Below are 14,735 nucleotides of genomic sequence, written 5' to 3' on the forward strand. Positions count from 1 at the left end.
ATATCTTGGCATTCAAATTCACTGTGATCGATCCAAAAAGGAACTTTATCTCGATCAGATACCTTATGTTAAAAAGGTTATCAAACATTTCAACATGGAGACTGCTCGAAATGTTTGCACTCCATTACCATCGGGATATCAACCAGAAAAAGCACCATCAGATTACCAAGCCACATCTTCTCTTCGATTCACAGGTACCAGTCTATTATTGGGTCATTACTCTATATGGCTCTCGTACTTCGTCCCGATATCAGCCTATGCAGTTATTTGCATGTCACAATATATGGTGAATCCTACCGAAGATCACAGAAATAAAGCCTTGCATATAGTTCGCTATATTGCATCTACCCCAAAATTGGCTTTATATTATTCGGGACTTGAATCTCGAATCTATGGCTTTGCAGACTCTGATTGGGCCGCTAATAAAGACACTCATCATTCAACTACTGGTTATGCCATGTTCCTTGGATCATCCCTTATTTCTTGGTGCTCTCATAAACAGAAGACAATCATGCTCTCCTCTACAGAAGCCGAGTATATGGCTCTCTGTGATACTGCATGTCAAATCAAATGGCTCGCTATGCTATTTGATGAACTCAAACTCAAGACTGAGAAAACTATTCTCTATTGTGATAATATGGGAGCTCGCTTCATAGCTGAGAATCCTGTATCGGATGGTCGTTCTAAACATATCGACATCCAATGGCACTTTGTTCATGAATGTGTTCAAGATAATTTGTTCAGTATTGAATATGTGCAAACTGACAAACAAAAAGCAGATGGTCTTACAAAATCCTTGATGTGGCAAAAATTTGAGACTAAATCGCTTGTCGATGGGACTTGTTACACTCCCATTCTAGAACGAGGGGGAGTGTTGGAAATGTTACTATATGTTCCGACATCTAGATTGATCCAGACTTACACGTGTATCAACACGTTGTCATCACATGACATTCTTTAGCAATCAGCTCCACAATGATATTAGTATGATGTCATTTCATACGTCATATTCCATGACCTTCTATGCAGTTCCTTACTATACTGAGTAGTAGTTTCCTTTTATGCTCTTGGTCCGTGCAGTATCTACTCATGTATATAAACTCAGGGATTTCTTCCTCAATCCCTATCGAATTCTACATTCGTTCTTCACTTGTCTATTTCGACAACTGAGCCCCTCAACGCTTAACAAGCTTTTATTCAAATCTACTACCGTTTTGATTATAAGGAAGTGTTCGTGCCTTTGCTCTTCATTTCTCCCATTCCTCTGCGCAATAGAATCTAGATATTCCCGCCGCAGAAACGACATGAACTCGGAGAGATAACGTCGATTTATCGATTGCATGAGGGTATCACGATTCACCAAGGCTTCCAACTATCGATGTAGTGATAAGTGTCTGACACAATTTCCAGGTGCAGCGACCATGTAAAAAATTGTAACCAACAAAAACATGACGATGTATGGTGAGCTCTACACAACCCAGGACACAACAACATGGGACCAGGATTCAGCGCTCAGCAACATAGTTGTTTCCACCAGTCCGGTTAATGATTCTTATTTGTTAGATATATCAATGGTAGCCACGCATCGCATTCACATATTACAATCCAGAAATGGGCGCCTGTTCAGATACCCCACTGTCCGCAAGTTTTTTCTTGACAGAATCGCGAACTTTGCTGAATAGTTCACTGTTCAAACCAAGCACGTGGGTCGCTAAGCTCACTAAGTCAGCATCCTGTCAGCGATTCGAAGCATTCTACTTACAGAGTGTGGTCTTTGTTTCCACCTTGCCATCTGCATAGAGAATGCTGCTGTATTGCGCCCCATCGACATTGAAGTGGACATAGGAAGTAGAGACTGCAACGGCACCATTCTTCTCCCTGAAGATTGTTCGCTTGAGTTGCAATGTAATGGCAGGATCACATATTGTGAACTCACGAGCAAACGGCAAGCTGGAATTTGCCATGGTAACTCCCCCCTCCGATAAAAAGCAAATGGGAAACCGCGTCTTGACTGACTTCATCAAGAGCACTCTGGTTGAACAGATTTAGTGCCTGTTCGTTTTCTGCTTTCTGTTGGAGGGCGTTCAAAGCACGGATGAGCAGATCGCGCTCTGAGCCACTTAAATCCAAAGAATCAAAGACTAGTCCCTGAACCTCCTGTTCTAGCCTGTCAACATTGAGTTGGAGCATAAGTCGACCGCGGCAAGTATGAAGCAGCATGAACGAACCCATCTTGTTGGCTAAACCAGTGTATATTTAAAAGCGTAGTCTTGAAAGTATTGAACCATCTGACGTAGTCATCGCCAGTCGCTTTATCTGCTGCTCTGGCAGCCAACTCAAAGCTGTTTCGTACGTCCTCCTGCACGAAGATTGAGTAGGAACGTTTGATTGTGCAGTAAACCCCACCTGGTGTTGTGCGCTGACGCCAGGCAAAAAAACTAGGAGTATGGAGACGCAGACAGCCGCACCGGTAGACATGCCAGTTGATATCAGAGGTAGGGATTCAACGTGTGATAACTCCGGTGTGCGTACGAAGGGTTATAATACATTCCCCAGCGGCAGACGCCGGGAGTCGAGCAAGCCCCATTTGAAAGTCGTGTTCCACCAGGTACAAGAACATGCGTGCTCACCTCGACTCGCACCTGACCAACCCGCCTGTGCCTATCCAAATCGCCGTTAGCATCTCGCAAAGAACGACGACTACTAAACATCCAGTTGTCACGTGGTCGGCGACGAAGAAGCTTCACACAAATCTACTCGGGTTAAGATGGCCGGCAACAGAATTGCTGTTTGCACCCCAAATTTCATGGAAGGCAGGGAAAAACTTCCAATGCACGGAAGGTGATCGAATTCAGCTGACCTCTACGACAAAGGCTTTCTTCTTATCCCGTTTAGGATTGAAAACCAATGTACGCTTCGGTTTCGAGGAATACAGGAGGAAATGAAACGGTCACACCCAGTCGGACTGCGATGTCGATTATCCATCCAATCACAGCTTGCCTATGTGATCAGAAACTTGGAATTCGACTTTGAGAAGCTGATGTTCTCGTTGGACGTGCGAGACGAATGGCCCCTGAGGTGCACAGAAGGGTGATGGCATTTAGCTGGCCTTTCTTTTTTCAGGGAGCTTCCTTCAGGATGCTCCGTTTAGAATCCAACATTCCCGGTAACGTGACCACAGCAGGAAGAAGTTACGTCCATTGCACGAAGTCCAAGATCTAGGCATGAATGGACTACGATCTCGGTTCTCTCATGCGTCCGAAGCTGATGGGTAATACCTCGCACAGGCGGCGAACCTAGAGCCGGAAGACATGGAATGTATGTCATCAAACATGCACTCCAACTCCAGTAGGGACCATGCAGCTGACCTGCATAGAGAAGTGTCCTTAGGCTGCTGTGCTCGCTGCTAGCACAGACAATGTAGTATTGCTAGATGGCACCGGGACCGGTTGAACGGGCCAAATATCCCATCGTAGAAGGTGCGTCCATTCTGGTTGTCAGATGTGATGCGGCCAGCTGACAAAGGTGAACAATGCGAGAATACTGGCGCTGGCCTCGAAGACCTGTCGAATTCAGCTGATCTTTCTTGTTCTGTAGATTCTGATTCGCACTGGTTTCAACTCAACGTCTCCGGCGGTGCTCGGGCATTGGAGAATCCAGGGGTAAACAATGCCCAAGACGTGGATGTCAGGAAGGCAAAAATCGTGATTCCTACTTTCGCGTACTTCTCCAAAGGCAGTCTCGACCGTGAAACGATGCGGCAAGTAACCTGCGCAGAACACGGCGTATCAGCCTTGCCTTTCTGTGCAAACCCTATGCCGATATATTGAACTCTGGAAGACATGATCTAGCGGAATATTTACAAGGTAAGGATACTCTTGGAGCAGTTGGTCCAGATGTGTGGATGCATCGTGTTATCGTCACAGCTGTTCGTTGCAATACGCACATGTGGTGGCGAGGGAGAAATTGTGTCCGTTCACACCAGATGACACTGGTGGCTTCCGATTACTGTAAGGATATAACCCCCTCTTATCGCTTAAACGGTGACACTCAAGCCGATAAAATGATAACTCACAGTTGGGTGGTGATAATTCCATTACGGCGACGGCACCTCTTGCAAAATGTGGGGCAAACGCAGCCAGTCAGATGAGTGTCCTAGCCTCAGAAACTTGAAAGTCACGTGCGATGCTTGTCTTGCCGTTGGGTGGCGAGTATTATGTCAGTCTTACAGCAACATATCTCCTAGATCATTGAAGTTGCCCGTTCATCACCCCTGAAAGGATAAACTGGGGTACGCCGTGCCTGCACTGCTGAGCCAGGTGCCTGGAACACGGAGGAAAGTGCGTCTTCGAAACATTATTCTTACTTCCATTGAGCGCGTCGATCATATCATGTGAGCATGTGAGTGGCGAACCCTACCGGCTGCCGCTTTCCAACCATCTTCTCGGCTTCTCTGACTGGGAAAACATACAGTTGCATCCATGGTCAGGAGGTTAGTCACACAGGTTAGCAATCTCATCTTGGTGCTGGTGCATCACAAGCATCGCGATCTCATCAGATATGGATCAAGATTGTAAAGCTCGTGAGTATAAAGGACGTATGTAGGCGCGTTCTGAATCCAGGATCGCTGTGACTCACACATCTACTGTTAACTCCTCTCAGGTTCTTTCAAGTCAACATGTCCAACGATATTGCTCAAGCTGCGGCGTACATCAAGTCGGCGACCTTAGCGCCACTCAAGGTCGGCCTCTACTCCAGGGCTAAAGTTCTCGAGGAAGTTGGAGGTATGTAGGCGACCTCATATAATCGTCCTATAAAATCAATGATGCTCTGCATACTAGACCGTGGAAAGTATTTGGGTGAGCCCGGTCAGGACGGTGCTGCTGCCGTCGGTGGCACCTTGGTCTCCGTCCTTGCCAACCTCACCGGGCTAAACCGCGTCAGTGCACCTTCTTCAAGATGATGACAAGTATTGATGCCTCACTGGCATTTGCTATCATTTAGACGGACGTTGCCAATTCCCTCGAGTTCGCCTCTCGCGTTGCCGCCAAGGAAGTGGGGAGCGATGACCATACCGAGGCATACTGGAATGCACTCAAGACATCTATATTCCAAATTGGATGGTTCAAGCAGGCTGACGAGTGGTCTTCGGATTTCATTGATGGCACAACAACTGGTGCTGAGAACTTCAGCGACTATGTGATCGCAAATGTCAGAAACGACCCACTCTATTCCAGCGCAGAAAAAGAGATCGTTATCCGAGCCCTGGAATCGCTTCGAAGCCAGGCAGAAAAGCGCGCATTCTTCAGGAGCTTCACCGCCGGTGGTAACAAGGGGTCCTTCGGTGTTAACGCAGCATCGTATGTATTCCTCCGCTAATTTTTTTCGACGATTCACTAATTCTCTGCAAGGGTTACAAATGGAGCACTTGTAATGCGTTTCTCTGCATTTACGTTCGATTGCAATGCCGTGGTGGATGATTATCTGATCTTCAGCATCAAGAACATCAAAGCTAATGTACGAAAGGGTATGTAAGCACGCTTGTCATCCCCCGCCCCCCAACACATTTATTATGTCACAGATAACGTGGAGGCTGCTGCGAATCAGAGAACCATCGACGCGGTCAGGCAGCAAATCGAAGATAAATTGAACCAGGCGGCTGGTGATTATATCGACAATGTGGATATCTGAGTGGTTGCTTTTTGGCGATTTGTACTTGTGTCTCGATTGTATTCGTGAAAGTTTAAAGTGTGCTGATGTGATGTGGCAATTTTGCTGGTCTCTCTTGGTTAAGAGCATGGCTATGGAGTTCAGTAATAGGTGGCACGAGTCTAGGCATCCCGTAGCCGAGTACGTTGTGCAGTAATTGATGAGTGGCACATTCACTTGCTCCACAATAATACGACTTTGGGGAGAGCTTGAACGTTAAAGCGATTGCTCAAGCAGGGTTAGCAGCCGAAAGACAAGAGAACATATTAATAAATAGTAATCTACACCCATGGCTCGTTTCCTCGCCACACAATAGAGCGGCGATATGTCAATAGGTACCGGGAGCCAATCGCCACTTGCGGCTTGAAGCATTTTGTGGTGCTGAACAATTCGGGAAAACGACCCCTGTTAAGCGGGCAATCATGGATGTAATATATACCAGCTTTTCGAGCTGCGCGCCAATCCCCTCGATTCTCTCTCTCTCTCTCTATCTGGAAGGTGGAAGGCATTTAGCCTCAGTCCGTGACGTGTAATCCTGCAAATGACCATGCCCGACATTCACATTACTGACCGTAAGGGATTCCTGGCAACTCAAACCGCGTAGGAGTCTTAACCGACCACAGCTGGCATTGACAATGCCGGGTGTATCCCCAGTCTAAATGACGTAGTAACCGGAAGAAAGGAATGTAAGTCAGTGTTGGTATCGGTATGTCACCATGATCTCGACGCTCCAGTAGTTCGTATAAAGCCTTTTGGGAGGTCAAGTGGACCTGAAGCTGCTATCATCGGGGGTACCTTGTTGTCCGTGCTGGACAATCTGACCGAGCAGAACAGGGTACGCAACGCGTTTAACTAAATTCTGTAGAAAACTGAAATTGTTCAGAGAGATGTAGCTAACAGCCTTGAGTATGCCACCCACGTCGCCCTGCAGGAGACAACAGAGGACGAAGGTTTTGAGAGATTCTGGGATGAATACATGAATTGCCTCTTCAGTATCGGATGGGAAAAGATCAGAGACGAGTGAGAGAACTTATCATGAAGGCCGTGACTCCAACTCATTTACTTACCTGCAGGCAGTCGGATCTCTCTTTGGAGGATACAACCTCCGACATTGGGACATTCTGTGATTTTGTCATCGACAACATTAGGAACGACCCACTCTACACCCAAGAGGAAAAGGATCTTGTCATCCACGGGCTCGACATCATCCGGAATCAATCAGGTCACAGGGAATTCTTTCGCAGGTTCACGGTCCGTAAGAGCCGTGGGTTACTAGGGGTTAGCACTGCGTCGTACGTTCTCTAAAAAGTTGCGGATTATCAGTTTTGATCATGGTTTTTTCAAAGGGTCGAAGACGGAGTCCTCAAACTGCGCTATTCCGGGTTCATGTTCAGTTGCAATGTCGAAGTGGAAGATTATCTTAACACCAACATCGCGCATATCGAATTCGTTGCCAGGAAAGGTACGTCCTACTACCGTTGGATGTAAAACGCAATTGATGCAGTGTATTGATTAGGAATTGTTGAGGCTTGCGCGGACCAGGGAACCATTGACCGGCTCAGGGCACAAATCGAAGAGGAACTGGAACAAGCATCTGGTGACTATATCGACAGGATTGACATCTAAGAGGTGAAAGGGGATCATACCAATTAGCTACTATTACGCCGCTAAGTGATTGGTATGTATTCGAGTAATACCGCATCGTGTTAGGTGATGTCCGAATCAGAAAATTTTGTTCGACCGGCCCGCGGAGTTCCCCTGAATTCATGCGTGTTGGTGCTGCGATGAAAAATAGATCGAAGACTTGGACGAGGCAGCTAGCGGTTATAACGTGGATATTTGCATAGTTTCTTCGCGATGGATGGTCCTGCGTGCCTCTACTGTACATATTTTGGATGTGAAATGACTGACCTTGCGCTGGTTTCTGGTATCGCCTTAGACCGAAGGATGTGAGGGAACAACGACAATACGTGTCGTACTGTTGGACAAATGCTTGCTTGTGGGGCTCTGTACCAAGGAGCACGACCTACCATCCTTCTCTTCAAAAATATATATCAGCTTACCTGCGGGATATGGGTCATATGCCACGGTGTTCACGGAATGCGGGGAGTGACATCAACAGAGCCTATAGATGATCCTCCCTACACGTCCATTCCATCAGCGGCAGCACATCCCCTCTTCCTCCCCTTCGCTTCCTTCCATGCCTTTTTCCACGCGCTCGTCACCTCGCTCTTATCCCTTTCCCATGCCTCGCGTATAAACTGTTCCGTAGTGTCAGGGGACCTCTCGAATTTCCGCCCTGTGCCAGAGAGTGGAGGTGGATTACTCTGGTCTTGTGGAGTGCCAACATTTACTTGGGAACGTGGAAAGACGACGGACCAAGTATCACTTCTCGCGTGTGTACGCACCTGTTTTGAGATTGAGATTCGTGCACCAGAATTGGAGTAGGGTAATGATTCGACAAGGGGAAAGAGAAGTCGCCGGGTAGAGTCTGGAGTGATGACAGCGCTCCCTTCGCGTCCAAGCCTTTTTACCTCCTGGTTCCAATTTGAGCTGGAGAACGGTTCTGAACTTGATGTGGTTACAAGCGTGGAGGGTAGTGCTGTGGTGGGGACAGATGAACAACCGAGTACATCGTCCTCGAGCTCCAAATCGAGATCGAGATGGCCGAGGAGGGAGAAAGACGCTGCAGATTTCATTTTAGATCTTATACCATATGAAACAAGAGCGATTTGTAGAAGGAACAGGAAAAAAGGATCGATAATCTGAAAATACGGGGAGGTTTGTAAAATAACAATCAAGGCCAAGACGAAAAGCGAACATAATATAGTCTACCAAACAATGGGGAAGGGGTACTTACGCTCTTCTTCTCTCGGTGCAAACAAGTCTTTCAATTTCATCTTCGTCGGTCCAGTCGCGCTGGCGGTGTCCGCTTTCGAAGTCGCTGTGGTACCAGTAGCAGTCGCGGGTAGATGAGCGGTGGTCGGGTGCGAGTCTCCCATTTGTATATCTTCCCTTTGTTCCTCATTGCTGGACACCTTATCGACTGGATTTATTCGCGCGTCCCCCTCCCTGGAGGAGGCGTGCCGAGGCACCTCTTCAATCTCGCCTTCACCTACTTCACCCACACCCGCATCAACGACCATTGCGGAATGATCACCGGGACCATCATCTATACCGCCAAATTCGTCAACGCTCTCGCGTCCGCCCCACTCATCCGTCTCTCCGAATATCGCTGTTGAGGAGCGTAAGCTGCAGCGGATGTTTCTTTGCGGATGTCGATGTTAACGTCTGTGCCAAATCTAGGGTCGGAGAAGTTGGCAGTGGGAGTGGGAGTGGTTTGTGAAGGTGGTTGACCTTCAAGGATGATGTTGGAAGAATTTTGAGAGGGGACTGTATTCACCATTGCATTCCTCTTCGTCAGACTCGAGGCTCGGTGGGCTGGGCTGCAGACCCAAAAGGAAGAGAAGAAACAGAGGGGATGACGAGCAGTTTCCAAAAACGCGCCTGTCAGATAGGTCGAGTCCCATTTTGTTGGGTCGATCAAGCGTCTACGTGCCCATAACGGCGGGACCTTTTTCTTCTTCGCCTTCTTACCCGTCTTTCCCCGAGTTCCCTGCCAACCTCCCATAGCTCGTGTCGGTTCCAAGGGTCGCAGAGGCCTCATCCTCATAGGTCTAACAACCCTTCCAGAAGGTAAAACGACCCAACCTGGTGCTTTCGCTGCGTCATTACGGGAGAGGGGTGTATCGAGTGGCAGTGTGGTGGATGGGAAGGCGAGCTGGCATCTTTTTGAGCGGGGAGTACGAGGTGGAGGAGGTGAAAGGGAGTTCAGATAGGCGATGCTGAGAGTATAGGGTGAGGAGGAGGAATAGATCGACAAAAGGGTGGGAGATGTACCGCTGGTGATAATCTGGTTTTGCCTCTCCAATACGCAATTTTGTTCCCTTCCATGTGGACCCACTGAGCACATTCATACCTGTGAACAAGACAGAGTCAGGATGAGCAAGAGTCATTCGAACGAGACACCTCTGTACATTTAGCGATATCCTTTTCCTTGCCCTCCAACGTGGCATATGCAAATGGTCTCGGGTCACCCAGTGCATCTAATTGTCCGAATCCATCCAAGGACGTGACTGACCCAAAGGCGGAGAGCCTGCGGTGGATGTCAGAGGAGGTGATGGACGGTGTGAGTCCGGAGATGTGCAGTCGTTTTGTCACCACCTCTGCCATGTACCAACCAGAGACAAGAAGCGATGTTACGTGCACTCGTGCTTTCCATCCTTGGCCTTGACTGATTTCAATGCGATGATGTCCTCGCCTCCTCCTTCTCCCCGCATGCCATGGCCAGTTAGGGTTAGGGTTAGGTCTCTCCTCTCCCCTCGTCTACCTCCCCTTCCGACGCATCTCTCTCCTCGCAGCCTCAGCACCCGCCCCTCACCGTGCTTCCGTCATCTCGTCCCAGCTACCGCCACAGCGTAGAACGAGGACAAGGCGCGTGCATCGACGTACTTCATCAGACGAAGCGAGAGATGCGAGACGAGTCAGGGTTGTCACAGAGTTCTACGAGACAGAGAAGTCCTATTTCAATGGTCTCGATCTCGTATACCAAGTGGATGTGGCCCCCGCTCGCCAGCCCACCGCAACTGCTGACGATCACGTCACACAGCATCTCCTTTCACCTATCCTTGCATCTCTCAGCACGCCAAATCCCCTTCTCATCCGTCACCTGGCCCCAGTCCGTCCCGCCGTTCCACGCTGACACCCCACGTAGCTCCATCAAGGTCTCCCCTCCCATGCAATGCGACCCACGCATCTTCCAGTTTGTTCTTGTCGACAAGCCCATCATCCTCGGGGCTGATGGCATTGAAGTCACCCGCAATGATCCCGCCACCGCATCCGGGCTCGCACAGGGTGTTGGCCAGTATCTCCATTTGCTGGGCGCGGTAATGTAGCGTATCCCCGAGCGAGTCAAGGTGCACGTTGATGAGACGGAAGAATGTGCCCGGCGCACTTGGGGGGATAATGTCCACACAAAGCGCATCCCTCCTGTACTTGCTTGGGAGTGTCACTCGGGAGATGCGCCCGAGCATGAACTTTTCCCCTCCTTCGATCCCATCGTCTTCCTTCTGCGAATCCAGGCCAGAGGTAAAGTGCGTGCGGGACAGCAACGTCATGGTTGCAAAGGGTACTTTCTCAAACAACGTTTGGTCCTCGGTGTCAGTCACCAGGAAGGTAACACGCACTCTCGCATCCCTCAGGAGAGAGGTGCGGACGTCGGGCGTGACTTCTTGGAGAAAGATGATATCAGGAGATTTCGGTCCCTTGAGGATATGGCCAAGGATGAGTTTTGCCCGTGAGATGGCCCGTGAGGAGAAGGCGTCGATGTTCCATGATATGAGAGAAAGCATTTGAATCACTTGGCTTTGTGCGTTTTTCGAAGATATGGGTGCCCAAATTCGGGTGGAGGGGTTGAAGGCGCCCCTCATCGACCCATTAGTTTAGTAATGAACTGAGCAACATTAGCAGAATATGTACTCGATGACTATCGGCAATTTTTCCTGTTTTCCCTTGAATATATGAATCACCAATTGATTGTATTCTTGAGCTGCTTGGGCAACTGGCTGTAACCTGGCTTATAGTCACGAAATATATTGATCATAGTGGCCTCGGTCGTTGTATTGACCTTGGCTTGGCATATGTTGCTGCTGTCGGAATTCGGGTCTCTGTAAATGCGTGCCAGCAGTGGCAGAGGCACAGGCAGGGGCAGGGGCGGAGACAGTCCAGCGTTTTGACAAGTTACTGACTGACTCACGAATCTCTAGGCTAGGCGACTGACATATTCAAGACAGAGATGGCTTCCGCAGATGACACCGAAGAGATGCTCCGTCTCGCAGCTCAAGGCTTTGATTTACTCTTCGCAAATGATCTGGAAGCTGCCGTCAACGTCTTTGTCGCGGAGAGTCAGGAAAATTCACCATTTCACCTCGTGGGACTCGGCGTATGTGCATTCTTGAAGGCCGCACTGGGTATGGAGGTCCGTCCAGTTCATATTATCTCCTTGACGAATGCCAACTTGCACTCAACCCTTCCCCTGTGAAGCCCGAACTCATGGAGGATGCCGCGAAGTGCTTGATCTTGGCTGAACAAGGCGCGAGGAAACACATGAAGCTTGCAAAATCATCCACCTCGAGTCATCGTTTCCAACCGGGCCTCGAATGGGATGTCCTCCACACCGACACCATCATTCTCCTTGGGCTCACTCATGCACTCTCGTATGTGGTATTTTTCACTCGTAATCTTCCTCTCCCCCCGAACCCGATCCGCGTCCAGCAAGCAACCACTTCGATGCACTTATTTACTGCATACAGCGAATCGTACAAGGGATACCTCCAGTGTTTGTCAGTCCTCGTCCCTTGATCATGCGCCTCATGGCTCACGCTGAAATTGTTCCAGGTATGAACTTAACAGGCAAGCCCTTTCACCTGGTCCGTCCTCCTTCCGATTTCTATTCTCACACTTGGCCTCTCTTTTAGCGCACACTCGAAATTCAATAAGCAAGTCCTTCCGAGTTGTTCGATCGTCGTGAAGTAATGACCCGGACACCAGGTTATTTAAAACACTATACCCCAACGGATTAGATGCATACGCGACGCCAAGCCAATCAACACCTGCAGTATCCCGCAAGCCTTCAGAGGCGAGTTTACAATACTCTAAGATGAACACTGATATCCCTGTTCGGACGTCTGGATTCTTCACTCGGTGGATGGGATTGGGGGCACTGACTACTCCCACGCCTGTCCTCGGTACCATCACCAACCCTGCCCATGGACCTGTCGAAGAATTCATATTGTCAGGAGCAGCATTTGGTGGGCATCTCTTCGCCTGTTTTTGATTCCCCTTCCTCTAAGGAAATTTCTATTCTTTCTTAGGCTATGGACTATTCAATTTAGTCTTGTCTTTATTACCTGCGAAGATGAGGTACGTATTTGCGTTGAAGTGCGCAACCTGGGCGGGCGATAACTGGATCGGATGGATTGGACTGATGACTATGCACTGTGGGATGTAGAAACGTGGTCGGATTTCTTGGGTATAGTCATGACAGGCAACTGGCGCTCAAAGCGCTTGCAGTGTCTGCTGCACGCACAGACGTGCATGCCGTCTTTTCAGGGTCAGTTCCTTTCTTTATCCATTTCAACTGGAACGTATGTTGTTTGGGTGGTACTGGAGGCTTGGAAAATTTGATCCTGGTCATGAGACAATTCTTTTAAGTCGTCTACTTCTGGGGTTGACTGTATCCATATGTTAGGTTGGTGTTGATGACCTACTATGGTGTCCTGCTACTCGCCTCCGGATATCAAGCAGACGAAAAGCACATCATAGATCAATACTGGGGCATTGTAAGGAGGCACGTCTCTCTTGTAGATATGCATCGTTTGGTGGTCTGATCGTATTATGTCAGGGTATCGCAGCGATATCCTAAAGGGTCTTTGTGGATACTCAATAAAGTAAGTCGCGATCTGTTGGTTATTATCTGTTTTCATCATAGGACACATTATCGCAGGCCAAGATCCAACGTGTGACAGGTGATTCGGAGGGGGCTATTGTTACACTTCAAGAGGGCCTGCAAGATGACCGACAAAAATCGTTCCCGCAAGCCGATGCATTGGTACGGTCGCTCCCTTTCATTCTGCGTGAGCACGTGCAGGTCTGACACACCGTGGTATTGTATGTGACGCGTAGTTGGCCTTTGAACTAGCGTGGGTACTGTTTCAGCGTAGACGATATGAAGAAAGTGCACAAAAGTTTATGGATGTTACGAAGATGAACAGTTGGTGGGCTGGAGTGCTTATTAGCCCGTCGCATACAGGGTTGACTTCACGCGGTTTCAGGAGTCATGCGACTTATCACTTTCTCGCTGCTGGTGTGTCCTAGTTGACTGCATATTGAGTAGGTAGTAACTGTGATATTCTCCAGGGTGCTATATATCCATGAGACAATGTGACAAGGCTCAAAGACTGTTGGATGCGCTCTCAGAAATCATGGACAAACGAAGAAGTAGGAACATGCCCACAGAAGTGTTTATCAAGAAGAAACGTGTGTCGCACAAACTACCTCCTAGCCATGGCCTGATCACGCTCGTAGTCGCGTTTTACAAGAAAAAGCATGCTCGTCGCGGTGGAGATCCCAAGCGATTCGCAGAATCCATGAAAATTAGCCCTGCAGAAGGTGGAGTCGATATATCGTGTATTGTATGCATGAACCTGCTGACCAAATTACGTTTCTGTAGAGCTTGCTGTCGGTTCGTAATGGTGATGGAGATAGCGAATCAGGCAGCTGACGCTATTTCCGATGTAGCGTGGAATACGCATGCACATGCCGATATGGAAACGGCTTTGGCGCATATCGAAGAGTTGACAGCGCTCACACCGCCTGTGGACATACAGACCGAGTATATGACGCCTCCGTCGAGCACGCTCCAGTTAGGGAGTCTTCTCGACCTGGACACACCAGACGAGTTGGCAGTGCGTTCACTTATTTTGGGAATCTTGCACCGGACTTTGGGTGACTACGCCGGTGCGCGGAAGCTGCTCCGCGATGCACTGAAACACTATCAGAATGTAGATGTGAATAGTTGGGTTGGTGGGGTGAGTCATTTCGAGCTGGCTGTATTGGATATGAAGGAAGGTGAACGGAGATCTGCCGCGATGAGTGAGGGGAATCCCGCGGAAGATGAAACGGTACTGGAAGTTTGGAAACGCGCGATAAAGAGTGGAAAGGACGCTCTTGCACACGCCCATGCGCTGTGTACGCGAGAGATGGATTTGTCGTCGCGGTTGGATGGTCGGATCGTGATGTTACGCGAGGAGATTGATATGAAGATGAGGCAGCTGGGAATTTCTGACATGTAAGCATGCGGTTGGATTGAATTGGATCGATAATCTGGCCCGGACATGTAATACGCTAATAGTGTATCTGCAATGCGGGTGCACATGGCCCCTTCTCATAGAGATCGTTGACGTCGT

General features: G+C 48.9%; 7 protein-coding genes across 7 annotated transcripts; 4 read left to right on the plus strand and 3 right to left on the minus strand.

The window, feature by feature from the left end:
* Positions 1-1,319: 1,319 nt before the first annotated feature.
* On the minus strand, positions 1,320-3,022 carry F5J12DRAFT_474605 (32 kDa-cell wall symbiosis regulated acidic polypeptide precursor). The gene is made up of 6 exons (XM_051739601.1): positions 2,533-3,022; positions 2,407-2,438; positions 2,229-2,359; positions 1,937-2,167; positions 1,763-1,878; positions 1,320-1,711 (listed from the first exon to the last, which is right to left on the minus strand). Exons 1-6 carry the CDS (start codon positions 2,618-2,620, stop codon positions 1,599-1,601), a joined length of 711 nt encoding a protein of 236 aa, XP_051595233.1. The 5' UTR covers positions 2,621-3,022; the 3' UTR covers positions 1,320-1,598.
* A 1,656-nt stretch (positions 3,023-4,678) lies between these two features.
* F5J12DRAFT_727602 (32 kDa-cell wall symbiosis regulated acidic polypeptide) lies at positions 4,679-5,691 on the plus strand (the record flags this gene model as incomplete). The annotated part of the gene is made up of 5 exons (XM_051741819.1): positions 4,679-4,784; positions 4,842-4,939; positions 5,005-5,360; positions 5,412-5,527; positions 5,582-5,691. The coding sequence occupies 5 exons, from the start codon at positions 4,679-4,681 to the stop codon at positions 5,689-5,691; spliced, it is 786 nt and encodes a 261-aa protein (XP_051595234.1).
* Positions 5,692-6,218: 527 nt separating this feature from the next.
* Positions 6,219-7,517, plus strand: F5J12DRAFT_862654 (32 kDa-cell wall symbiosis regulated acidic polypeptide). Its single transcript, XM_051746933.1, has 7 exons — positions 6,219-6,281; positions 6,333-6,395; positions 6,447-6,544; positions 6,593-6,729; positions 6,783-7,001; positions 7,056-7,358; positions 7,416-7,517. Exons 1-6 carry the CDS (start codon positions 6,251-6,253, stop codon positions 7,195-7,197), a joined length of 690 nt encoding a protein of 229 aa, XP_051595235.1. The 5' UTR covers positions 6,219-6,250; the 3' UTR covers positions 7,198-7,358; positions 7,416-7,517.
* Positions 7,518-7,548: 31 nt separating this feature from the next.
* F5J12DRAFT_966560 (uncharacterized protein) lies at positions 7,549-9,942 on the minus strand (the record flags this gene model as incomplete). The annotated part of the gene is made up of 5 exons (XM_051750014.1): positions 7,549-8,395; positions 8,570-8,881; positions 8,923-9,554; positions 9,610-9,688; positions 9,747-9,942. 5 exons carry the CDS (start codon positions 9,940-9,942, stop codon positions 7,851-7,853), a joined length of 1,764 nt encoding a protein of 587 aa, XP_051595236.1. The 3' UTR covers positions 7,549-7,850.
* A 385-nt stretch (positions 9,943-10,327) lies between these two features.
* Positions 10,328-11,252, minus strand: F5J12DRAFT_862662 (Endonuclease/exonuclease/phosphatase). The gene has a single exon (XM_051746934.1). It carries the CDS (start codon positions 11,196-11,198, stop codon positions 10,428-10,430), a length of 771 nt encoding a protein of 256 aa, XP_051595237.1. The 5' UTR covers positions 11,199-11,252; the 3' UTR covers positions 10,328-10,427.
* A 17-nt stretch (positions 11,253-11,269) lies between these two features.
* F5J12DRAFT_862663 (uncharacterized protein) lies at positions 11,270-11,917 on the plus strand. Its single transcript, XM_051746935.1, has one exon. It carries the CDS (start codon positions 11,564-11,566, stop codon positions 11,807-11,809), a length of 246 nt encoding a protein of 81 aa, XP_051595238.1. The 5' UTR covers positions 11,270-11,563; the 3' UTR covers positions 11,810-11,917.
* F5J12DRAFT_862680 (uncharacterized protein) lies at positions 11,899-14,728 on the plus strand. The gene is made up of 16 exons (XM_051746936.1): positions 11,899-11,984; positions 12,043-12,110; positions 12,166-12,180; positions 12,246-12,266; positions 12,319-12,578; positions 12,642-12,690; positions 12,779-12,880; positions 13,019-13,117; positions 13,172-13,217; positions 13,274-13,378; positions 13,453-13,544; positions 13,602-13,633; positions 13,687-13,806; positions 13,855-13,938; positions 14,000-14,011; positions 14,068-14,728. The coding sequence occupies exons 1-16, from the start codon at positions 11,928-11,930 to the stop codon at positions 14,619-14,621; spliced, it is 1,716 nt and encodes a 571-aa protein (XP_051595239.1). The 5' UTR covers positions 11,899-11,927; the 3' UTR covers positions 14,622-14,728.
* Positions 14,729-14,735: the final 7 nt, after the last annotated feature.

This window comes from Pisolithus orientalis (genome assembly GCF_024613125.1).
Source record: "Pisolithus orientalis strain OTSU chromosome Unknown F5J12scaffold_58, whole genome shotgun sequence".
In the NCBI taxonomy this organism is placed as follows: domain Eukaryota; kingdom Fungi; phylum Basidiomycota; class Agaricomycetes; order Boletales; family Pisolithaceae; genus Pisolithus; species Pisolithus orientalis.